This window comes from Physeter macrocephalus, chromosome 13 (genome assembly GCF_002837175.3).
Source record: "Physeter macrocephalus isolate SW-GA chromosome 13, ASM283717v5, whole genome shotgun sequence".
In the NCBI taxonomy this organism is placed as follows: domain Eukaryota; kingdom Metazoa; phylum Chordata; class Mammalia; order Artiodactyla; family Physeteridae; genus Physeter; species Physeter macrocephalus.
This window is the reverse complement of record NC_041226.1, coordinates 4,075,655-4,102,526: the sequence shown is the minus strand read 5'-3', so window position 1 is coordinate 4,102,526 and position 26,872 is coordinate 4,075,655. Positions and strand designations below refer to the sequence as shown.

The 26,872-nt window shown below is 47.2% G+C and overlaps 1 protein-coding gene across 1 annotated transcript in view; it reads right to left on the bottom strand.

Annotated features, from left to right (window-relative positions):
• Positions 1–26,872, bottom strand: part of LOC102994737 (phospholipid-transporting ATPase IB) — a 467,552-nt gene that overhangs the window by 10,770 nt on the left and 429,910 nt on the right. The window contains exon 35 of the mRNA XM_028497800.2: positions 3,304–3,395. Within this exon, the coding sequence (XP_028353601.1) occupies positions 3,304–3,395 (92 nt within the window). The remainder of the gene's footprint in view (positions 1–3,303; positions 3,396–26,872) is intronic.

The window sequence follows — 26,872 nt, the reverse complement described above, 5'->3', positions numbered from 1 at the left end:
GCGGGGCTCTCTGTCCCCAGCCGGCCGTCCCCTGCCCTGCTTTCACGGTAGAGCCGGGCCCAGGGCGGAGGTGCCGCTGAGAAGCGTTCGTTCCCGTCCTTGCTTGGCTGTGACTCGGCCGCAGAACCGGGGCCCTTTAAGCTCTCCGTCTTCTTGGTTTCCTTTTCTGTAAAATGAATGGGCTGGGCTGGGCCAGGTGTCCTTCCAGCTCCTATCCACCACGTGGGCGCCAGCGTGGTTCCTTGGCGGGTGACGCCCAGGCCACAGAGCCCTCTCCTGCGGTTGGGACTAATTCTACACTTGGCCCCCGGAGAGGAGGCCTCTACTCCAGGCCAGGGACGAAGGAGCCTGTCTTGACAGTCAGCCCAAACAGAGCAACTGCTACCTGCCTTTTAATGTGTTTTTTTTTTGCGCGGGGTAGGGGGGCAGGGGAAGGAATGAAGGGGACTTGCTGAGACGTAAACATGAACCTTGTTTGGGACTGTCCTTTTGGGAGAAGCATCTGGAATTGTCTACCCCTGTTCAGGTGGGAGGGGCAGCAGCCCTGTCTATTTATTTGCTGTTTTCCACTCAGATCCACCTGTACCTGCGGGAAGCCAGCTGCAGTGCTCTCCGCAGCTCCTGTTTGTCTCAAGGGCACGAGGGCCATCCAGTGGGATAAATAACTCGGCCCCTCTGGGGTGGGAAGGGTTTTCTAGGCATCTGTCATAAGGGACAGCAGAGAGAAGCTTCCAGTTCGATAGCAAATCTCTTCTCCCAGGGTCAGCAGAGGGCTTCTCCACCAGCTCCCCTGGGTGCATCCACCATCATGTTTCCAAAATGGGCACCAGGATGTTCTGAGTCTCTGCTGAGCTTCAGTGGACTTTGAATTCAAGAAAGAAAGGAGCCTGGCCTGACAGGTGGTCCTGGGAGCACGGGCGTCTCTGTGAGTCACGTAAATATCTTCCTCTTGGAAACGGAAGCCTCATAGGGGTTAGAGCAGGAAAACAGGGGCCATGATCACCCAGCCAGCCTCTGCCTGCCCAGCCTGGCAAAGACACACCGTCCATTTACTAGCTCCTGCCTGATGGACGTTTAACTGCCATTATTTGCATCCAAACTCAGAGGGAGCCCCTGGCTCTTAGCATTTCCCACAGTCATTCATCTTCAGGAAGTCCCGACAGCCAGGAAGGAATGATGGGGGCCTGGAGAAAGCACTTAATGGACCAGACCTTCCTAAATGCTCAGCCACGGCCAGGATCCGGGGATAGAATTCGGGTAGGTGGAAGGGCAGGTGCATTTCTTATTTGTTTTGTCTCCCTCTGGTAGAACACTTGGTGAAGTCCATAAAATCATGTCATTTTCTTTTTCATTATTTTGGAATAAAACTTCCCTGAAATAGCATTTTTTTTGAATCTGACCTCTCATAACATCTTAATGAAAGTAGCTATTTCCCGTCTGGAAAAAGACTCCTAATAGCAATGGAAATTGGGAACACCGTGTGGATGGTAAGGAAATTAGACCGTGGAGGAAACACAACTGCTAATACTGTGTGCGGGTGGTCCAGCAGAACAAGTGCTCCAAGACTAGGGCTTTTCCTTGCGGTTTCCTGGGAAGACTGAGGCCGGAGACAGGCAGAGGCCAGGAGCCCCTCCCGATGCGTGATGGCCTTCTCTGGTGGTCCGTTGACTGAAACACCCTGGTTTCCATTAGGGTCCTACTCCCAGTCGCTGAGTGTCTTTCAAATGTGGCGTGATTTTAGCAGCTTGCCTGTTTTTTTGTATTTGTTCATCAGAATTTTGGTTTGGTCCTTCAAAATACTGAGAGTTCATAAAACGTTTTGTAGTTTTAAGACCCTTTATGGCACTCCCACGAAAGCTCTCGCGCCGTCTTTGCTCTCAGTGTCTGTTCTTTGCTCGGACGCCGCACGGCACGAGCCCTGCGTTTAGGGAACCAGCACTCATGTTCTGAAGCCTCACCGGCTGTGTAAGATGTATATGCTTCTGTTTTTCTCCTCAGAGGAGAAAACACGTTTAGAGAAACATGTAAGTAAGTGGCCTGAAGTTATTCAATTTGTGGCAGAAAAGACAAGTGATACCTAGCATTGGACTCCCCGCTGTCAGGCTCTGTTGCAGGCACTTGATGTGTACAATGTCAGTGAATAACCCCAGGGAAGTTCTCACGTCGTCTGTTCTACAGGTGTAGGAACAGAGGGGTTAACTTACCCAGGGTCACAAAGTGGCAGAGCTGGGACAGGACCGCAGGCAGCCCGCCGAGGTGGAGCCCCGGGCCTCGTGGCTGGGACCCCGCCACCCAGCCTCCTCTGGACCCAACCTCTCTCGAGGATCAGAGGCCGTGGCTGGGGTCTGGGGCCCGGGTTCTGCGGGGCCACTTACTGTGCCGACCTGAGGCTCTCGGCCAGGTGTCTTGGGGCAGAGAAGCCTCAGAGAATGTGGGGCACGTGGGCCCTGCTGGGAGCTGCTGCAGCCCCTTCTCCCGCAGGGATGTCCAAGCGGGGGCGGTCACTGACGGCCATGACGTCCCACCTGTTCCTTTCCTTCCCTCTGTTGAGAAAGTCTGCAAAGATGTGTTCACGGTGGGGGGATGGAGCTCAGCTGAGCTGGGCAGAGATCCTCCAGTACCTGTCCTAAGGATGCAGTGATGCTTCACTTTCTACCCCTTGTTTCCTTCTCAACTCAGGCAGAGAAAGGAGAGCAGAAGTGGGGCGTCAGTTGAAGAGATGGGAGTGCAGGCGGGGACGAGGCAGGAGCCGGGGCCTCAGCTGGGGAAGGGAGGCTGGCTGCGCAGGGGCCCCTGCACTCGGCTGCAATGCCCTCGCCTGCCTGGCAGCCCAGGGGCTGGATTGCAGGTGACCCCATCTCCTCCTCGAGCTCCATCTGGCGTGCGCACCGCCCCCCCCCCTTCTGACGCATCCCCACAGACCCTGCTTGGCAGAAACCGGGCCTGGCCTCCAGCTGCAGGGGCGGCGCAGGGCACAGCCTTCCTGGGAAGACCACAGAGACTTTTCCCCGGTGATTGGCATTGTTGTGATTAATATGCCAGTAGCATAGGGCTACTTTGGGGGGAACCATGTAAAAGTAGCATCACTTCAATCTTAGAAAGAATCTGATGGGGAGGCTGCCACAGGAGCTGAACCACATCAGATCTGAAGTTTACGGGTCGTGTCATTCAGACGTTTGACTGGATCCCGGGGATTTGCCTACCCTCCAGGCTGTACCTGCCTGGGGCCAGATACACCATTTCCACTTCTTCCGGGTGTAGAGCCTGGCAGTGGTCCGCACCACGTGCCGGCGGGCTACTCACGTGGCACTGACTGCTGGAGGGAACCGCCCCGGAAGTGGGTGGGCGGCGTCTTCCTGCCCAGCCTCTTGAGCAGCCGGTCTCGCTCGTTGGTCCTGGGGGCACATCACACACGGTCAGTCCCTGGCCACGCGGACACCTCTCGAAGGTGCTCAGAGAAAGAATGGCTTTAGGTCGTAAGGTGAAACAGACCGGGAAAAGGCTGCCCCACGTCAAGGAGAACGTCCCGTTTCGCCAGCTGCTCCTGTATTTACAGCAGATGCTGCCTGGACGCCTCGAGAGCGGCTCCCTCCTCTGAAAACCGCTCTGCGCGCAGCCCGTCCCTACACGACCTTCGACCCTCGGAGCCCCACCTGCCTCCTGACGGAAGGGGACCAGGGCCCCTGCCTCCCGGGCAAGGAGTGAACTGTTGCTCCGGTGAACGGAAAGCTTCCATGCCACCTGCCCCCCAGGCCTGGAGCCTCGCCTGGGTGCCCCAGGACGTGGCCAGAGACAGTTTCCTTCTGCAGAACCTGATGCTTATTTTGAACCACAATGAAAAGCAAGGTGAGTTTTCTTTGAAAACACAAGGATTAGGCGTTCTTCCTGCCTCTCCTGAAACGATCCCTCCTGCAAGGCTGCCAGCTGCTCTGGGGCAATGCGGAGGGGAGGGTCTCCCTAGAGGACAGCTGGGCTTTACTACCAACCAAAGGTGGGGGGGTGGGAAATGCTCGAGAATGGCCCCGGTTTCCTGCTGCTGGGGTGTCACCGGGCTTGCCCCCAACAGACTGCGGTGTACAGCGTTGGCCGGCACCCTCTGTAACGGCTGAACTGTACCCCTCCAGACTGCACCTGCAGGAGCCCTAACCCTCCAGGGTCTCAGGATGGGGCTGGATTACGAGATGAGGCCTTTAAAGATCTGATAAAGTTCACATGAGGTCATTGGGTTGGCCCTAATCCAGTCTAACTGGGGTCCTTATGAGGAGAGGAGATTAAGACACACACACACACACATACTGAAGACGGCCATGTGAGAACACAGGGAGAAGACGGCCTTCACCTGCAAGCAGAGGAGGGAGGCCTCGGAAGGAACCAGCCCTGGCACACCTGACCTCCAGAACCATGAGAAAATACACCTCTGTTGTTTCAGCCACCCGCTGTGCAGCACATTGCCATGGCAACGCGTACATCCCCGGGCTGCTGTCTGGGGGAACTTGAGGGCGCGGAAGTTGGAGGAGCTGCAGTTGTTTGTGGTCCAAAGCCCCTCCCCCAGCCCGTCCAGGCCTGAGCCCAGGGTCCACTTCACGCGGCCCCAAGGGCCTTAGGGGAGCAGGGCCCGGCTACTCTCAACAGTCCTACGAGCTGAAGTTCACCGTGCTCTTGGGTTTCTGCGAGCGCAGTTTCTGATCATCTTGGTTGAAAGAACAAGGTTTAATTCATCACCAGCTCAGGGCAAGCCCCAGCCTCCCCACCTTGGGAAGATGGCTGATGGCTGATGAGAACACACTTTCTGTCCCCTCACACTGCCTCTCCCTCCCCTCTCATCTTGCCTTCCAGGGGCCACCTTAACCGCCCTGGGCCTTCTGAACCATGGCCCGCAGGGATGAGCAGATGCGCTGTCCTCGTGTGGCCGTCCTCCCTGTGTGACCCGCACCGGCCACGGTTCCTGCGCAGAAGGCACTGCCAGGCAGCTCCGAGCCCGGGTGAGAGGGGCTCCCTGAGGCCCTCCCCGCTGGGACCTTGGCGAGATGAAGGCATATCTCCCCAGGAACTGAGGGGACAGACTGGGCGCTCCACCCCGCCTCTCCTGGACCCTCCGATGTTTCAGGTCCAGAAGGTCCTCCTAGCGACGGGGCTCGTGAGAGAGCCACAGACGGGAAGGGCTCTCTGAAATCACACATCCTGGTCTCTCGCTGGGTGGCTGAGGAAACGGCCTCACCAAAGACAAAGGTCACAGGGCAGGGCAGAGGTCTCTAATTCCCGCGTGGGATGGCGTATGCTTTTCTCTTTTTTATAACGAAATATTCAAACAGAAACTAGCACAGTGAACGTCCACCAACCCGCTCAGCTTTAGCCAACAACAGCACCACCCTTTGACCCTGCTGTGTCTTGCAGCCCTTCCTCCCATGTGGGGAGGGGGACATGGGGCCAAGGAGACATGTCCACCGAGAGCCCACACCTGCCCCCAGCCCAAGTACGCGAGACCTTAGAAGTCCCTGCCCAGTGATGCCCAAGCTGGCATCCAAGGCCAACCTGAACCCCTCGCTAGCTCCATCTCCCTAGAAGTAGACCACACAGCCAGGGTCCGTGCTCTGAGGCCCGGGGGTTGGCCAGAGGGTGGTTGTAGCGTGGGATGTGTGGACTGGGATGTCCACACGTGAGTGCAGGTCCCCTGCCAGCGCAGGACAGAGCTGGGGTGGGAGGTGGGGGCACACAGGGCAGCTACCTCTTCCCTGTGTTATCACCGTCTCCAGAGAATCTGGGCATCACAAGGCATTGTGGTCTTCACCCAGGTGTGTTAATCAAGGTACATGGCTGTTACAACTTGCACACACTCAGACATAGCCTCCACCTGTACTCTTGTACCATGTACTGCGAGTGTTGGAAAAGCTGAAGCTAGAAAGGGGTATAAGAATAACATTTACCATTTATAGCATTCTGTTATCTATAGATGGTTTGAAAGCCATCTACTTACAAAGACATAGGAAAAAGTGAAGAAACGCAATCAGATATTTACTTTGGTTAATTCTGGTTAATGAGAAGAAAAGAGTACAAATTAGCACAGGGAAATGAGATAAAAGAACTCTTGACAAAATACTACAAACCGAATTCAGCAGTATAATGAAAGGATTACACACCCTTACCAAGTGGAATTTATCCCAGTAATGCAAGGCTGATTCAACATACAAAAAGCAATTAATGTAATACACCACCACATTAATAGAATGAAAGAAGAATATCAATGATCATCTAAATTAACGCAGAAAAATCATTCGACAAAATCCAACACCCTTGCATAATAAAAATACTCAGCAAACTAAGACGGGACGGGAAGTTCCTCCACATAACAGCATTTATGAAAAACCCACAACTGACAACATACTCAATGGTGAAAGACTGAAAGCGCTCTCTCTATGATCAGGAACAAGACAAGGATGTCTGCTTTTACCGCTTCTACTCAACGAATTTACTAGAAGTGCCAACTAAAGCAATTAGGCAAGAGTCCAACAGTCTTTTTTTTGCAGAAACAAATATTTATCCTATGATTCATAGGGAATTACAAGGGACCCCAGAAAGCCAAAACAATCCTGGAAAAAGAACACCACAATTATAGGACTTATACTTCCTGATTTCAAGATTTTAATATAAAACTACAGTAATAAAAATAGTGTGGTACTGGCATCAGGATACACATACAAATCACTGTAATGTAGTTTAGAGTCTAGCAATAAACCCATACGTCTATGGTCCGCTGACTTTTGGCTAGGTAGGGAACCCAGACCATTCATGAGGAGAGAAAAGTCTGTTCAGCATATAGGTCTGGAGTAACTGGATTTCCACACTCAGAAGAGTGAGGTTGACCCCTTACCTGCAATCACATACAAAAAGTAGCTCAAAATGGATCAAAGACCCAAAATATAAGAGCTAAAACCACATAAATGTTTTGGCAATGTTTCTTAGATATGACACTCAAAGCATAGGCAACAAAAGGAAAAAAGAGATAAATTGGACTTCATCAAAATCAAAAACCTTTGTGAATCAATACATTATCAAGAAAGTGAACAAACAACCTAATCAAAAACTGGGCAGTAAAGCAATTATACTCCAATAAAGATGTTAAAGGAAAAATGGGCAGAACACCTAAACAGACATTTCTCCAAAGAAGACAGATGTCCAAAAAGCACATGAAAAGATGCTCAACATCGCTAATTATTAGGGAAATACAAACCAAAACCACAATGAGATTTCACCTCACACTGGTCAGAATGGCCCTCATCAAAAAAATCTAGAAGCAATAAATGCTGGAGAGGGTGTGGAGAAAAGGGAACCCTCCTATACTGCCAGTGGGAATGTAAATTTGTACAACCATTATGGAGGGCAGTATGGAGGGTCCTTAAAAAACTAAATATAGAAGTACCACTTGATCCAGCAATCCCACTCCTGGGCATATATCTGAAGAAAACCATAATTCGAAAAGATACATACACACCAATGTTCACTGCAGCAATGTTTACAGTAGCCAAGACATGGAAGTAACCTAAATGTCCATCGACAGAGGAAGGGATAAAGATTGGTACATACACAGAGTGGAATATACTCAACCATAAAAGAACGAAATAATGCCATTTGCAGCAACATGGATGGATCTGGAGATTACCATGCTAAGTGAAGTCAGTCGGAGAAAGACAAATATCATATGCTATCACTTATATGGGATCTCAAATAAAAATGATACAAATGAACTTATTTACAAAACAGAAACAGACTCACAGATCTCGAAATCAAACTTACGGTTACCAAAGGGGAAACATGGGGGGAGGTGACAGGAGTTTGGGATTGACATATACACACTACTATATATAAAACAGGTAACTAAGAAGGACCTACTGGTATGGAACAGGAAACACTACTCAATATTCTGTAATAACCTATATGGGAAAAGAATCTGCAAACGAATGGATATGTATATATGTACAACTGATTCACTTTGCTGTACACCTGTAACTAACAACACTGTAAATCAACTACACTCCAATAAAAATTTTTTAAAAAGGGAAAAGACAACCACAAAATGAAAGTATTTACAAATCATAGAGCTGTTAAGGGTCTAGAATCCAGAATATATCAATAATCCCAACAACTCAACATCAAAAAGACAGACAAACCAAATCAAAAACAGGCAAAGTATTTGGATACATTATCCGAAGAAGAAACACAACGTCCAACAAGCACATGAAAAGATAGTCAACATCATTAGGGAAATGCAGGTCAAAACCACAAAGAAATAGCACTTAACATCTACTAGGATGGCTATAACAGGTATTGGAGAGGATGTGGAGAAACTGGAACCCTAGCACATTACTGGTGTGTCTGTAAAATGGTGCAGCCACTGTTCTTCAGTAACTTCAACATGGAATTACTGTCTCACCTAGCAATTCCACTCCTAGGTCACATTAGCCAAAAGAACTGAAAATGGACTCAGACACCTGTACACCAGTATCTAGAGCAGCATTATTCACAATAGCCAAAAGATGAAAACAATCCAGACATCAATTGCTGAATGGATAAACAAAGTGTGGTCTGTCCATACAATGGAAAATTATTCAGCCACAAAAAGGAACAAAGTACTGACACATGCACAACACGGAAAAACCTTGAGAACCTCACGATGAGTGAAAGAAGCCAACGCCGTAGGCTGCGTCTTGCACAGTTCCATTCATATGAAATGTCTGGAACAGGCAAATACACAGAGAATGAGTATTGGTTTCCGGGGAGTGCAGGGCCTGCTCAAAGCATCTGAGGTTTCCTTTCAGGGAGACGAAAATGTTGTGGAACTAGACGGGTGACGACTGCACGACATCATGAAGGTACTAAATGCCACTGAACTGTACTCTTTAAAACGGTAAATCTTATACGTAGGATGGATAAACAACAAGGTCCTACTGCAGAGCACAGGGAACTACACTCAGTATCCTGTGATAAACCATGATGGAAAAGGAATATGAAAAAGAATGTATATATGTGTAACTGAATCACTTTGCTGTTCAGCAGAATTTAACACATCATTGTAAATCAGCTATACTTCAATAAAATTTAAAAAAATAAAAATTAAACAGGAGAAGGAATGGGTCTTGAATTGGAGGTAAATTCCCTCCCATCACCTGAATGGTTGGTAACGATGTCATCTTCATGGTTTATTTCTCCGATGGTGGGGATGGAGTTCAGTGTTTGCTTTGACCTTTTTCCATCCCAGCTTAGGCATGGATGCTGCCTGAGATCTGTCCCCCCATATGGAAGGTGCAGGTAAACACCAGTGATAGTGGTGAAAGCCCATCTCACGCAGCCCCTTAAGGCAGGCTCTGCTGAGAAGCCAGCGCCTCTCCAGGGAGGTGGTTGGTGCACTCCTGTCTCAAAGAACGAGCAGCGTCAGGAAGGAGCAGAGAGCTGGCAAGCGTTATTCGCGAGAATAATAAACTTTTACGTCCGCATTTCTGTCAGGAGGCTGTTCCTGCTAAAATCACACATGCGTAACTGGCACAGAGCAGAACATGGAGAATATAGCAAATAATTACAAGTCTGTTTTTTGGTCTTGTCAGTAGTTACAGCTGGTAGGAATCACAGCTGACACCACAAAGCAGCCAAAAACAAATAGGTATTTTTAGAAACTTACTGTTAAATGACTGCTGGATGGTCTTCAAAACATAAATCTGACAGGTTCCTCAAGATAAAAGCTAATCAAAGTCCCCGTTCCTTCAGGTAGGGCCAGACACCTACCAGGCTATCAGACTGCTGAAATTCTAACCCACTTTTTTTTGTTTGTTTTTGCAGTACGCGGGCCTCTCCTGTTGCGGAGCACAGGCTCCGGACGCGCAGGCTCAGCGGTCATGGCCCACGGGCCCAGCCGCTCCGCGGCATGTGGGATCCTCCCACACTGGGGCACGAACCCGTGTCCCCTGCATCGACAGGTGGACTCTCAACCACTGTGCCACCAGGGAGGCCCTAACCCACTTAAAAAAAAAAATTATTTTATTTTTGGCTGCGTTGGGTGTTTGTTGCTGTGTGTGGGCTTTCTCTAGTTGTGGCAAGCGGGGGCTACTCTTTGTTGCGGTGTGCGGGCTTCTCATTGTGGTGGCTTCTCTTGTTGCGGAGCATGGGCTCTAGGTGCGTGGGCTTCAGTAGTTGTGGCACACGGGCTCAGTAGTTGTGGCTCGCAGGCTCTAGAGCACAGGCTTAGTTGCTCCGTGGTATGTGGGATCTTCCTGGACCAGGGCTTGAACCCGTGTCCCCTGCATTGGCAGGCGGACTCTCAACCACTGCGCCACCAGGGAAGCCCCTCTAACCCACTTTTAAAGATCCCTAGGGAATGAGACTTCATGGCCTCAGTTGGTAACTTATGTTACTCATTATAATCTGAACATTAGGAAATGAGAAACTTTGGGCTCAATCATATTCCAGACCTGCCCAGGCCTCTGTAGGATGAGAAAAAACAAAACAAAACAAAACCCTCACCTTAGTTATATAATGAGGGAAAATAGCAAGAATAAAACAAATCAGAATAGGTTTTCCAGCCTAAGATTCCAATAAGATGGGTGTTCTACCCTGGAGGTAGGAGCCCTTCATAAATTCTATTCTATTAGATGGTAGTAAATTATTCTCCCTGAGTTGCCTCTGAGGTATTGGGGGGGCGCCCATATGGGAGATGCCACCCTGGGCCCCTGAACCTTCAGGAACCGCAGAGAGCAGGTGGGGGGGAGTCCCTGTGAGCGGAGATTCCCAGAAACACCAACACAGCTCTGCGTGTCCCTCTGGAGGACTCGTCCTCAGACAGGGACCAGGTCATATGCCTTCTCTGCATTTTCACAGTGTCCGCCCTGGCTGAGAACAGGGCACATGGTTACACACACAAAACCGCACTTGTGCTGTGCACTGCTGGTTTGGACCGTGACTCACTATCTTATTCCTGTGTCTCCATCAGCGGATCCTGCACCGTGTGTCTGTGTCTGTCCACACTGCCCAGCACTGAGCTCAGGACAGCAGTTTCCCAACAGTAGCTGAGAAAATTCCTCTTTGCCAGAGAAATTCTTCTTTAAAAATGACAGAATAGGGACATCATCCTAATTCTCTTCGAGAGGAGGGAAGCCCCCTCCAAATTCTGGACAACATTGTGAGCAAGAATTAAAACAGCTCCGTGGCCTTTACAGAGGCAGGACGTTGTACTTAGTTAAGAAAAGAATTCAGATTGCATGGAACAGTTGGAGGACAGTCTGGCTGAGGACAGGATAGCATTCAAGGTTAACTAATTTAATACAAATTCCATTCCCAAAATAAAAAGGTAGATTCCTGTAGTCCTCCCTGGCCTCAAGTCTCCTCTATCAAAACTGGGAACTGGGGCTTCCCTGGTGGCGCAGTGATTGAGAATCCGCCTGCCGATGCAGAGGACACGGGTTCGTGCCCCGGTCCGGGAAGATCCCACACGCCGCGGAGCGGCTGGGCCCGTGAGCCATGGCCGCTGAGCCTGCGCGTCCGGAGCCTGTGCTCCGCAACGGGAGAGGCCACAGCAGTGAGAGGCCCGCGTACCACAAAAAACAAAAACAACAACAACAACAACAACAAAAAAAAACTGGGAACTGGAGGGAAGAAAGCCCTGTCTTAGCACAGTGATTTTCTTCTCTTCTAGACAAGGCTTTGGAAAGTGGGGTAAGGGGACCATTCTGGGTGTTGGAAGAAATCTCATTCTCGTACAGTGTGGACTGGTGATTTCCTGCCACAAAGAAGACCAAGGAGTGGTAGTACCAAACTAGGTAGTGACTCTGACAGGGGAAGCAGCAGATCTGCAGCCTCAAAAATAGGTGGGATCTGTCTGTGGACAACCATCCCTGGCTCAGAACACAGGTGGTGTGTATGAGGTAACTGCGCTGATGGATGGACTGCCCGGGAAGACTTTAACAAAAAGAGAGGCAGGGGACACCGAAAAGATCCAAAAGCAAAGACAGATACACGTAATCCTTTTCCACTGTGCCTGCTAGTGATGTGGTAATGCACGTAAACCAGTGAGCAGTGAGGTTAGGAGGAAAGTCCAAAAAAAAAAAAATAGAAGCTAGCAGCCAGCAACTACACTGTCCTTTCACCTGAAACAGCAACTTAGGTAAAACTGGCAAAATGGCTTCTCCTGAAAATTAGAACTGCATTACTATAATCTTCATACTTTTAAAAGGTTAAAAAAAAATTAAAAAAAAAACTCCTGTCCGGAGAGACTTCTGCTTCCAAGATGGAGTAGATGTATTTTCTCTCTTCCTCCTGTTAAGTACAACTGACAACCCTGGACTCTACATGTAAAACAAATATAAAGGTGAAGATGGAGAACTGCAAAGGTGGAGATAGGAAGGAAGACCAGCTATGAACCTTGGAGCATGAGAAACCCGAGTTTTCTTTTGGCTTGTAGATTCCAGACTTGGAGCGGAAAAGCCTGGCGACCCAGAAATGCCCGGGGGCGCAGCCAAAAAAGCCCAGGAAGAAAGCCCTCTTCTCTTCAGCCAAAGGAGCAGGAAAGCGGCAGCCTCGTAAGACAAAAAACTTTCAGACCGTAATCACTCTACTCCAGCCAAACACCCCAGAAAAAACTGTGGCTCCACTCCCATCCATGCCAGCAAAGACCAAGTGGGGAGCCTAGATGTCCACCCTCACAAGGCTGCTACATGGTGCCCCAGAGCCCCTACTGAGGTGGTGACAGAGGAGGCCAAACAGGAACCTGGGACTTTCATCCCTGCCAGCTGATGATGAGGCCTCTGGTACCCTGTGGTGTCAGCAGAGATGTCAGGAGATGCATGGGGAGAATGGACTTCTGTCCTTCCTCTCCTCACTGGGGCGGTATCAGAAGAGGCCTAATGGAGAAGCAGGACTTTCAGCCTTCCTCAGCAGTGACAAGGCCACACCCATACCTCTGACCCCTCCCCACCCCCTGCAGTGTCCGTGGAGACCACGTGAAGAGCAGGAATTCTCACCCCCACTCTGCAGGCATCAGCACAGACCAAGTAGGGGATCTGGATTACCTCTACCTAGCAGGAGAGAGCCTGCCGTAAAATCCAGAGTCACATAACATAATACCCAAATGTCCAGGTTTTACTTGAAAGCTGTTATACCAAGAACCAAAAAGACCTAAAACTGAATGTAAAGAAAAATCAATAGACACCAATGTCAAGATAACAGATATGGTGGAATAATCTGGCCAAGACTTTAAAAACAGCCAAAAAAAGCTTTAAAAAAATGCTTCAGTGAACAATTACGAACATGCTAAAAGCAAATGGAAAAAAAGAAGAAAGGCTCAGCAAACAAACAAGGTATAAGAAGAACCAGTTGTAAATTTTGGAACTCAAAAATACAATAACTGAAATTAATAGCTTAGTGGATGGGCTATCTTGATGGCAGGGTAGAGGGGACAAAGGAAATAATCAGTGAACTGGAAGACAGAACAGCAGCAATTATCCAATCTGAGTAACAGAAACAAAATAGCCTGAAGGAAAAATTAGCAGAGTCTCAGGGACCTGTGGGAATATAACAGGCAATATAACATTCATGTCTTCAGAGTCCCAGAAGGAGAGGAGAAAGAGGATGGGGCTGAAAAAGCACTCCAAGTACTAAAGGGTGAAAACTTCCCAAATTTGGTGAGAGAGCTAATCCTACAGATTCAAGAAGCCACATGAATCGTAACTAGGATAAATGCAGGCCAAGACAGATTGTAATTAAACTTCTGAAAACTAAAGACAAAGAAAAGGTCTTAAAAGCAGCCAAAGAGAAATGACACTTTACCTATAGTGGAAAACCAGTTTGAACGACAATGGATTTCTCATCAGAAATGACTGAGGCCAGAAGTGGCATATTTTTCAAGTGCTGAAGGAAAACTGTCAACTCACTCAGTGAAAAATATCTCTCAGGAATGAAGAAGACATCAAGACATTCTCAGATGGAAAGAAAACTAAGAGAGTCTGTCACCATCAAAACCACCCTACAGGGCTTCCCTGGTGGCGCAGTGGTTGAGAATCTGCCTGCCAATGCAGGGGACATGGGTTCGAGCCCTGGTCTGGGAAGATCCCACATGCCGCGGAGCAGCTAGGCCCGTGAGCCACAACTACTGAGCCTGCGCGTCTGGAGCCTGTGCCCCGCAACAAGAGAGGCCGCAATAGTGAAAGGCCCGCGCACTGTGATGAAGAGTGGCCCCTGCTTGCCACAACTAGAGAAAACCCTCTCACGAAACAAAGACCCAATACAGCCAAAAACAAACAAACAAATAAATAAATAATCCTTCCCCAAAAAACCCAAAAAACAAACAAAAAAAAACCACCCTATAAGAATTTCTAAAGAAAGTTCTAAAAACAAAAAGGGAATAATAAAAGAAGGAATTTTTGGAACATCAGGAAAGAAGAAAGAACATGGTAAGCGAAACTATGGGTAAATACAATGGGCTTTCCCTTTCCTCTTAAATTCTCCAAATTAAGTCTGACTAGTTAAAGCAAAAATTACATACTGTCTGATGTGGGTCTAAATATGTGTAGAGAAAATATTTAAGAAAATTATAAATGTGGGTGGGTTAAGAGCTATAACAAGAGGTAAGGTTTTCTGTATTTCATTCAAATTGGTAACATGACAGCACCAGTACACTGTGATTAGTTATGTATATATAATGCCTAGAACAAGCAGTAAAAAAAGCTATGCTGTGAGACACACTAAAAAACACAACAGATAAGTAAAAATGGAATCCTAAAAAATGTGCACATAAGGGCTTCCCTGGTGGTGCAGTGGTTGAGAGTCCGCCTGCCGATGCAGAGGACACGGGTTCGTGCCCCGGTCTGGGAGGATCCCACACGCTGCGGAGCGACTGGGCCCGTGAGCCATGGCCGCTGAGCCTGCGCGTCTGGAGCCTGTGCTCCGCAACAGGAGAGGCCACAACAGTGAGAAGTCCGCGTACCGCAAAAAAAAAAAAAGCACGTAACACACGAAAAGGAAGAAAAAAGAAAACAGAGACATGAAAAACAGAACAAACAGAAAACAAAAGATAAAATGGTAAACTAAGCCCCAACATATTAATAATACATTAAATATAAATGCTTTAAATATACCAATTAAAAGACACAGCCTGGCAGAGTGGATCACAAAACATGACCCAGCGATATGATATGCTGTCTTCAAGAAACTCACTTCAAATATATTGCTGTAGGAAGACAGACAATAAAAGGATGGAAAAAGAAAGATACATCACATGAATATTAACCAAAGGAAAGCAGGAGTAACTATATTAACATCAGATAAAGTAGACTTCAGAGCGAAGAAAAATTACCAGACAGTGAAGGACATTATGTAATAACAAAAAGGTCAGTCTACCCAGAACACATAGCAATCTTAAATGTCTATGCACCAAGCAACAGAGCTGCAAAATGTGTGAAGCCAAAACTGATAAAGAAATAAATTCACAATTATCGGTGAATCAGTCAATATTCCTCTCAGCAGTTGATAGTACAGATAAAATAAGCAAGGAAAAAAATCACATGATCATATCAGTTGATACAAATTAAAACCACAGTAAGCTATTATCATACAACTATCACAATGGTTAACATAAAAAAAAAAATAGTGACAATACCAGATGCCTGCAAGGGTCTGGAAAACTGGATCACTCAGACATTACTGGTGCGGATGTAAAGTGGTCTGACCACTAGTTCCTTAAAAACACCAAACATACCACATCCTTCCGAATACACTAAAACCACTGAATTTACACTTTAAAAGGTGAAGTTTATGTATTTGAATTGTATCTCCAAAAAATAAAAGGTCAGATAAGCCTGGGCTAACGTGCAGCCCAAGTTGCCAATCCACAGAATTGTGACCTAAATAAATGGTTGTTATTTTTTTAAAAGGAAAAAAAAACAACCTAAATATGCAACTACCATAAACCCAGCAATTGCACTCCTGAACATGTATCCCAGAGAAAAGACTTTAACGTTCATGCAAAAACCTGTACACACATGCCTATAAGAGCTTTATTCATAATAGCCCCAAACTGGAAACCCAGATATCCTTCAACAGGTGAATGGTTTAACAAAGCTTGGTACATGACATACTACTCGGCGACCAAGAGGAAGGAAGTACTGATACACATAACAAGGCGACTCAATCTCCAGAGAACTACGCTGTGGGAACAAAGGTGACTACCAGAAGGTTACATACTGTACGATTCACTTACATGACATTCTTGAAACGACAAAATTATAGAAATCGAGAACAGATTAGCGACAAAATTATAGAAATCGAGAACAGATTAACAGTTGCCCAGAGCTAAGCAGAGGATAGACAGTAGATGCGGCTATAAAAAGACGACATGAGAAACCTTGTGGCGACGGATATGTTCTGTACCCTGACTGCATCCATGTCAATTTCCTGGTTGTGAAACCGTTCTTCAGTTTTGCAAGATGTTACTATTGGGGGAAACTAAAGAGTACATGGGATTTCTCTGTACTTCTTATAACTGCATGTGAAGCTGCAATTCTCTCCAAATAAAAAGTTTAAATGAAAAAAAAAAAAGTCCTTCTCAGTTTTATGCATTCGCTCCTGTTTCGTGTTTGTCTGCAGTTGTCCTTTCTAAGCAGTTGGGAGAAGGGTACATCTCGGAGCTGCGTTAGAGGGGTGGGAGGCCCTCCTCCAGCTCCTGCCCGCACTGCCCCAGAGAGAGGCCGGCCACCTCCGCAGAGCCGTCTGACCTCGTTAGCAAGCAGGCAAAGTCGAGTCTGAATGACAGCCCCAGCACATATGGAAACCATTCCCGCATCCCAGGACTTGCAGTGAGGTAAGAGGCTCCTCTCGAACGGAGCTGAGCTCCGTGGCCCAGTCGGAGAGCCCATGGAGAGGTCAGGTCAGAGTCATGGGGCTGCTAGGAACAGATAAATTAGCAGGGGCACCTGGCTGACCCAGAGAGGCCTCGGGGAACGGCCGTGTGGGTGGGTTGAAAAGCCCCAGGTGTAATGGAACGAGTCAGGAATGGTCCGGGCTCGGTGCGTTTCCTGATGGGCCATCTGGGGAAAGGACAAGCCCGAACAGGACCACAGCGGTGAAGCACCACACTAATCAGGAAGATGCAGCTTTACGAGCAGAAAGTTCTGTTAAAGTTCTGTTTCCACCCATTGGACTGGCCTCTTACCTACTCAAAATCATAGGCTAAAGGACCCAGGCTTCCTCTCAAACCCAGCTTCCCACCAGCCCTCCCCTCCCTCCCTCCCTCTGCTGCAGCCGCATGGCCTTCTGGCCATTCCTGGAACACACTGGATAGCTTCCCACCCCAGGGCCTTTGCACTGCTTTCTCTCTGCCTCCCAGACGGCTCCCTCCCCCAGTTCACTCAGAGCAGCCCCTGCACCAGTCACAGGAGAATCCTCTCCTCTCTCTGCACCATCCCGCTTTATCTTCATCCCACTTTCCCCTAAGTTTAGGAATTGAAATCTCAGGACACGTGATCACGAACAGCCGACTGGGCTTGAAGCGACGGCCAGTCAGCAGTCTCCTTGCTTTGCTTCCCCTCCTCCGGGTACAAGTCTCTCCCCAGCTCCACTTCTGGTTCGCTGCTGCCCGACTCGAATTGCTTTTTGCTCAAATAAACTCTTAAAATTTTTAAAATAGGCTTCAGTTTTCCCTTTTTGTAGGACAGTATGCGAATGTGATGAAGGAGGGAACAAGAGAGCTCGGGAGGGTGGAAAGAATGTTTATAAAAAGGCAGCAGTGATTCCTGAGGTGTTTGATGGTTGCGGGTAACAACTGGAGGATGGACTGACGTAGCACAGGGTGCTGGAGAGAAGCCCTGGGAAACTGAAGGCACGTAGCAAGGGTGGACTTTGAACAGTGAAGCCTGTTGGGCTGGAGCCTTAATTTCCCGAGGGAATAGCTGGCAGCTGTGTCACGTAAAATACTGAAAATTAAACATGCCTTGACAAAGTAGCCAATACATGAAGGTTAAGACGTGGGGATAAGGACTTAACAGTATTTTTTAAATCAATTAAATTCCTTGAATGTGAACTTGCCCTTAAATGAAAAATAAAATTTGCCTATTAAAGCTTAAGAAGATTTGAAGCAAGTTTGAAACCACTGGTATCTCTCGTGACAGTTATTTTGTTTGAAAGTAGCAAACTTTCTAGGAGGCCCGTGAAGCTGCAAATTAATTACAATAGAATGACTTTCCCCTACCATTGCCCCTCTTTTCCTAGCATCCCCTCCAATACGCACGGGGTCTGGGTCTGGGCAGTAAACACCTGACTTCACCAATTTCAAATCAGCATCCAAACAAACAACAATTCAGAGCTGGCCAAGAGGTCCCCCGACTCAGTTCTTGAAGTAATTAAAGAAAGATGAGCTTCTCTACCGATTAACCTCCTAAACGCTAATCAAAGACAGTAAAGGTTGAGGTGCAGCCTGTCCTCTGTTCTCGGGCGTCGCAGGCAGGTGCTCTGGGGAGGCAGGGCTCCCGGGAGGACGCGGGGCCACGGCCGCTGCCTCCCTGCTGATCTGTGGGAAGGACAGTAAACTCTCCCGATACGAATGACCGAGGACGCCCTGCAGTCTAAGCCTCAGGTGTGTGTCTACAGGACTTCAGGCCACGGGCGAGGCGCTCCTTGTTCAGCCCAGCCCGTGGAGAGAGCCGGAGGACCTCGAGAAACTGGCTTTTAAATAACACCACTTGATTCATGGTCTTGAGGCGCCTACAGCCCGTTCTGGAACCAGGTGGGGCATGTGAAGGAGACGTCACGAAGGGGGATGCGCCTGTGGTCCTGAGTCCCCCGGACTCCAGCTGGGCCGCCGCCGGCACGTGGGAGAATCTCCTCGAGCCCTCCTCCACCGTACCCCCGTGGAGGAGGGGACGGTGGCAGCAAGCCCTGGAGAGACTCAGGAAAAGCCACGAGCTGCGCCCCCTTTCGGATGACTCTGTTCCACGTGGGGCGCAGCGCAGGGCTGCAGCGACTGGGGACGGGGTGAGCGCGGGGTGAGCCCCAGCCTGTCCCCAGCCCCGCGCAGGTGCTGGAGCCCAGCGTCTCCACGCTCGGGGCACAGGTGGCGTCCGAGCCGTGTGACCCTGCGGGGACAGGCCTGCCTGCGGGCTGAGGCTGCCCGCCCTGCTCCGGGTCTCGGCTGGGCCCCCCTCACTCACTACCGGGGGACAGGTCTCCACTACCTGGCAGAGCTGCTTTGGAGTTGGAGCTGACACTGCATTTTCCAGGACCCCCTCTGGGTACTTGCAACTTTGTTTCCCGTGGCCAAGCAGCTGGGCTAAATATCTAAAACCGCTCTTGAAAGACGTGTGCGTCATCCAGAAAACACTGAACCCCTCCTCCTCTGCGGAAGGTGGCTGTAAACAGTGGGCTCAACTCGGCCGCGAGAAGACGGCACGTGTGCGGTCGTGCTCAGTTGAGGCCACGCCTGCAGAGACGTTCCACGTAGCACAGGCAGGAGCTATTAGGAGGCACAGGGGCCTCCTATTTTGGGGCTGACTGTTGAGCGTTAAGGTAAACGGAAAGGGGAGCTTCACCTGCAGCTCTCTTGCGCCATTTGAAGGCTGTCCAGATGGGGGCCCAGGCGACAGGAGGCGTGACTCCGCCTCCGCCTGGCGGGTGGCCCAGGTGCGACCAGGCTACGCCTCAAGGACACCCTGGGCCTCATCTTTAAAGAAGTGTCTTCGCGGTGCAGACGGGGTCGAGGCAGCTCCGCACACGTCGCCAGGCCTTCATTCACTACTTTTAAAGCAGGGTTTTCTGGAAACCAATAAGCACTCGGAGAGATGGCACGAAAGGGCACCCCCTGTGAGGCCGTCTTCTTCCAGGTAGGAGAGGTGCTAAGCCTAGCCGGGATTTCTGGCAAACCATATTGCTTTCAAATTTTCAAAATAAGATGATTGTCTACATCATTGCTGACTCACGCTTTCTGTTTTGAAGAAGAGCCCTCACTGAAAAGATTCTCCTGGATCCCATAGGGTGAGGCTGTGCTGACAGGTCTGGCTGGATTACCTTAGTCTTGGTACCCAGAAGCCTGTGGAAAGATTCATGGCAACTGATGCTGGGATAGCGTGTGAAAGCTGCGGTGAAAAAGGAAAGTATACGCCGTGTGGGAGAGGGAAACATGTTTCCCTTTTCTTTCCCAATGGGAAGAAAACCCCTTTGGATTATGAATTTTTTAAAGAATGCATTGAAAGTTTGAAATTAATTCTTCATATATTATTACCTGGACTCTCTTTGGGTCATCCATAAAGATTATGAAATAGCAACTAAAAACCATGATCTGCAGGGTTTGATCCCTGTACTTCCTGAGTGAATAAACCATTACAGGAGAATGCTGAAATCTCAGGGTATGTGCATCTCTGCCTCTGGGAAGCGATGCTATTTTTCTAAGATAAAGAATAACATCCATCGACAGATGAATGGATAAAGAAGATGTGGTTAAAGATATACAATGGAATATTACTCAGCCATAAAAAATGAAATAACGCTATTTGCAGCAACATGGACAGACCTAGAGATGATCATACTCAGTGAAATAAGTCAGAAAGAGAAAGACAAATACCATATATATCACGTCACTTATATGTGGAATCTAAAAAACGGACACAAATGAACTTACTTACAAAACGGAAATAGATCCACAGACACAGAAAACAAACTTACGGTTACCAAAGGGGAAAGGTTGGGGGGAGGGATAAATTAGGAGTTTGGGATTAACAAATACACACTACTATATATAAAATAGATAACCAACAAGGACCTACTGTAGAGCACAGGGAGCTTTACTCAATACTCTGTAATAACCTAAATGGGAAAAGAATCTGAAAAAGTATACATACATGGGCTTTCCTGGTGGCGCAGTGGTTACGAGTCCACCTGCCGATGCAGGGGACACGGGTTCGTGCCCCGGTCCGGGAAGATCCCACATGCCGCGGAGCGGCTGGGCCCGTGAGCCATGGCCACTAGGCCTGCACGTCCGGAGCCTGTGCTCCGCGACGGGAGAGGCCACAGCAGTGAGAGGCCCGCGTACCGCAAAAAAAAAAAAAAAAAAAAAGGATGGAAAGAAACCGGGTCCTTGATGACATTCCTGGCTAGGGATCTACCACCCAGGGCTTCCCTGCAGCAGGACGGCACGTGAGGCGAGCCAGGGACTTTGCCCATCCTGACGGGGCCTCTGTTGTCTGCAAGTGAAGCAGCTCTACTGACATTAAGAGCTCTTGTTCCAAAATAGCTAAGAACCACTGGCCCAAGGACCGATTTAAGGAACCAAGAGTGTCTGCTCAGGAGAGAGCAGGGAGAGTGAATTGAAGGGACAGGGGTGACAAAGAGATGGAACTTGGCCTTTCATTCTTGACCTTGTGACCTTGAGGTACACCTAGTGGTTATTTTTTAAAGCACACTTTCGGATGTAATCTGTAATAGTAATCTGGATTTTATCACCTCCTCCATTCCTGTAAGCAGCATATATTATCTCTACTCGCTGAATCGACCCATTAGGTCTTGCCTGAGGGGGCCACATTCCCCACAGGAGCGTGCCATGAACCCCCCAGGGCTGGAGGGCAGTTCACCATCAGCCCAGAGGGCAGCGTTCTGAGTCTGCACGTGTGGCTGCTTAGTGCTACTTTGCACGGCAGTTACTAACCTACGATTTTCTTTTCTCCTCAAAAATAGTGTGAGGCCACTAAAAGAAAACCTTCGTGTATCGGAAGTTGTTCTAGGGTGGGGTTGAGGGGTGACCTTCAAACACTCTGGGATGAAATATGCATGTCCCAGGACAGCCCTGCTTAGGGGAGGAATCCTGGGGACATATAAACTTTGTGTCTGCATGAACACACTGCACAGGCCTGGATGAAGAAAGGTCAATAGTCTCTGACTCATAGGATCTCAGTCTATAGCTGTTTCTGGTAAGTGAGGCCTTCGATGGCTCCCTGTGGCCACATCGCAGGTCATATGATTTGGCCCTTACCTACTGATCCAGCCTAACTTCTCACCACCATGCTGGGCTCTCAGCCCTTTGTACTGAACTTTTCACTGTGCCCGGCATTACATCTATTGAGTCATTCCCTGCAGCCAGAATCCCCTTTGCCCTGCTTCACCCCCCGGTAACAAATTTTAGTTTGCACTGCACTCTCCTGGCAATCTCTCCATCACTGTGTTAAAACACTTTTCCTCTGTATTCCCATTCTCTAGCTACTCATCTGCCATCATTCCATTACCCTTTTTCTATTTTTCAACTGCCCAGGATGATCTCTGGCAAAACGCAAGGACTCAGTATACGCTCTTGCCTGGATTAGCATGACCACGAAGGCATCTCTGAGTGAGCAAACACATATGAGCAGCCCTGTGCGGAAAACTCTCAGAAGCTCTACCTTTATCCAAGCTGACCCCTGGAGATTAGGAGGAAACAGCACCAAGGTTCCATCAGAGAAAAACCCCTTTTTATAATGTGATCTTCAACGACAGGATACGCCCGCTCACAGGCATTTAAAAAATATCAGGATACTACTTGCTTAGCAGACGTTTTGTGCAAAACGTTTGTAAGAGTTTGCACATAAATGGTAATGGTTTAGAGAAGAAAAAAAATTAAGAGTATTATGTCCTGCACTGCTCACAGATGGCTGACCAAAACTTTTGTGAGAACAAATTATAAACTTCACTGTAAACTCTAGGGTTGGTTTTTTTTTTGAGCTATCACCTCACCCCTGTTAGGATGACAGTCATCAAAAGGACAATAAATAACAAGTGTTGGTGAGGACGTGGAGAAAATGGAATACCTGTGCACTGTTGGTGGGAATGTAAATTGGTGCAGCCACTACGGAGAACAGTCTGGAGGTTCCTGAAAAAATTAAAAATAGAACTGCCACATGACCCAGCAATCCCACTACTGGGTATATATCCAAAGGAAATGAAAAGACTAATTAGAAAAGATAAATGCATCCCAATGTTCATAGAAGCATTATTTACAATAGCTAAGATATGGAAGCAACCTAAGTACCCACCAACAGATGACTGGATTAAGAAGATGTGATGTACGTACAAACACACACACACACACACACACACACACAATGAAATACTACTCAGCCATAAAAAGAATTAAATTCTGTCGTTTGAAGCAACATGCATGGACCTAGAGAATATTATGTTTAGTGAAATGAGTCAGAGAAAGACAAATACTGTGTGATATCACTTATATGTGGAATCTAAAAAATAATACAAATGAATGTATACAGCAAAACAGAAACAGACTCATAGATACAGAAAACAATCTAGTGGCTCCCAGTGGGGAGAGGGGAGGGGGGCTGGGGGCAAGATAGGGGCAGGGGATTAAGAGACACAAACTACTAGGTATAAAATAAATAAGCAACAAGGATATACTGTACAGCACCGGGAATTATAGCCATTATCTTGTAATAACTTTAAACGGAGTATAATCTATAAAAATATTGAATCACTCTGTTGTACACCTGAAACTAATATTATAAATCAACTATGCTTCTTCAGTAAAAAAACAGAAATAGATGATCTTTTGTTGTTCTTGTAAATGCTACCAAGATGAAAAATGCTGGCTGAGTATACGTGTGTGTGTGTGTGTGTGTGTGTGTACCTAATATGTATATCAATCAGTTGTTAGGTGTGTGAAAGTATTTGCTTCTGACATGAACACAAAAGCAGCACAGAAAGTCCAAATGGATCAACAGCAGGTGCATCTCCAAGCCTACATGCTATGTCTACTGATGTCATAGGCTGGGCACGCTCCAGCAGGGCTATCCAAGAACAAAACTCAGAGACCATGAAAGCTCTGCAGAGTAGAAGCTGCCGCGTTCAAGAAAGAAACGAAGGCAGGGAACACAGCAGTGACACAGCTGTGAGGCAAACCTGATGGAATGATGTGGTTTTGGCCTTTGAGAATACTACACAAAAAGGAAGAAGTAGAAAAAGTCACCTGTAAGGATCAAAGAAGAAAGGGGGAAAGGAGGATGTCTGCTGGCTGAGCAGGCGCATTTCCTCAAGATGCTCAAGACAGTTCTTTACCTGGAATCAGATGGCGCACTTGGCCCGTACACATTCTTTACAAAACAGCATAGATACAAATCAATTGTTTCTGAGGACGAAAGGGTGTTTTCATTGCCCAACACTGAAGAAGCTCGAGCAAAAACCTTGAAGGACTGCAGAAACGTGGTCCTCAGCCACTGGACAGCAAGATTTATAGATGCAAGAAGCAGAGGCCAGAACGGAGTGAAAATGTAGCTGCAGCGTTCCCCTGGGTTATCAAATAAGAAGCTCACTTGGATTTTACTTTGGAAAGTCGCTGGGTCTCGAAAGCTCCAGGACAAAGAATATCTGTGATGTTGGTCAAAGAATGCAGCATGGTGGCCACCGGGCCTGCACACAGCCCAGCCAGACATCTCTGCCATCGAGTGCTTTAGCATCTTTCATCTGCCGCAAGAAAGACCGAAAGACGCTGCCTGGACGGAGCAGGCAGAGGGCTTGGTCTCCCGTTTTCTACATGTTTGCGATGGCGAAAAATGCACCTGGACTGGAGCCCGGAGTTCCACATGACAAAAGTGCTTCCAGCAAGCTCCTGTCCCGTGTGCTTTTTAAAAAAGCAAATGCTTTCTGAATAGGTAACACAGAGCCAGGAAGACAAAAGGTCTGGGTGATTTATCAATGCCTTAATGAACAAAACAACTATCATTCGAGAAATACCTTGAATACCTAAAATTCATGACTATTTCTGATGAACTGGTAAAAAGAAATATATGGTAGAATTTAAATTTTTAAAATTTCATTAGTAATGAAAAGTTATATTTATCATTAAATTAAGTGAGTGCATGTAAAACTCTTGCCTAAGTTTTACTTTTTAATTTAAATACCAAAACTTCAAGTTATTCATTTTATATTACTAAATGAGATTTATAAGTAATTGAAATAATTGTTTTACTCTCTCTAAAGTGTATATTCTTATAAACACTAAGTTTTTTGCAGAATATATGCGTCTGGATTTGGTGATTGAATTGAAATACAAGGATAATATATGCTTATAAGGTTACTGTTTACTGTTTCTTCAAACCATAGTCTAAATCACAGTCTCTATACCTTAAATATTTTAAAAATATTTAACTAAAATAAGCACGTCTAAATATTTCCTATAATTCATATCAAATCATTTTTATTTATTTATTATTTTATTTACTTATTTTTGGCTGCGCTGGGTCTTCCTTGCTGCGCGCGGGCTTTCTCTAGTTGCGGCGAGCGGGGGCTACTCTTTGTTGCGGCGCGCGGGCTTCTCACTGCAGTGGCTTCTCTTGTTGCAGAGCACGGGCTCTAGGCGCGCGGGCTTCAGTAGTTGTGGCACATGGGCTCAGTAGTTGTGGCGCATGGGCTCTAGAGCGCAGGCTCAGTAGTTGTGGTGCACGGGCTTAGTTGCTCTGCAGCATGTGGGATCTTCCCGGACCAGGGCTCGAACCCGCGTCCCCTGGATTGGCAGGCGGATTCTCAACCACTGTGCCACCAGGGAATCCCCATATTAAATCTTAATATATCAGAAACCACAAATGTTTCAAGTTAACTTGCTTCCCGAAAATTCTCACATTAAAGGTTCTTTTTAAAAAGTTATTTATTTATATTTCTTTATTTTTGGCTGCGTTGGGTCTTCGTTGCTGCATGCGGGCTTTCTCTAGTTGCGGTGAGCGGGGGCTACTCTTCGTTGCAGTGCGCGGGCTTCTCATTGCGGTGGCTTCTCTTGTTGCGGAGCACGGCCTCTAGGCGCGTGGGCTTCAGTAGTTGTGGCACGCGGGCTCAGTAGCTGTGGCTTGCGGGCTCTAGAGCGCAGGCTCAGTAGTTGTGGCGCGCGCGCTTAGTTGCTCTGCGGCATGTGGGATCTTCCCGGACCAGGGCTCGAACCCATGTCCCCTGCATTGGCAGGTGGATTCTTAACTGCTGCGCCATCAGGGAAGTCCTAAAGGTTCTTATAGTTGATCTTACAAATCAGTCACTTATTAGAAAGGTTGTAACTATATATTGCTATTTTTAAAAAAGCATTCTTACGTGTCCATTCATGTAAAATAATAGTGACAATGAGCCTATTCAGCTCTGAGTGCTTTGCTTGACCCCTGTTCCTGTCTGCAGTCAATTCTGCAACGAGAGCAATCAGCTTATCAGGATGCTATTTCAGAGAGTTTAGTGCTTACAGAAACTGTTGGTTGCTTCTTTATATGACTTGTACATTTTTGATAAGAAATTTAAGCGAATTTATATTATTTATATGTTCTTTATATTTATATATTATTTAATAATTATAAAATCATTATGTAATTGTTTAATATATATTAATATTATTTTATATATTAATTTAAGCAAATGAATCATCATTATATTAAATATAATCAAGAAAAAAAACTGTCTGAGGTTACAAGGTGAACTGTGAAACCCTTAAACTTGGCAACTAAGTTTTGTACATCAAGGCTTTTCTAGGTACAACCCCCAAAAAAGTAGAGAAAAATTGGATATAGAGATAAGACATCTGTCCTCCCTAAGATACTAATTTCAGACTTCTGTCATTTTGAAAATCATCTCAGTGTCACCACCGATTGACTTTAAAACAAATACATGTGTTAATTTGAATTTTTATAATAAATTCATACTAATAAATACCTTCCGTTTTATATTTCGGTATTTTACTTAACTTTTTTTTTTTTAACATCTTTATTGGAGTATAATTGCTTTACAGTGGTATGTTAGTTTCTGCTTTACAACAAAGTGAATCAGTTATATATATATACATATGTTCCCATATCCCCTCCCTCTTGCGTCTCCCTCCCTCCCACCCTCCCTATCCCACCCCTCT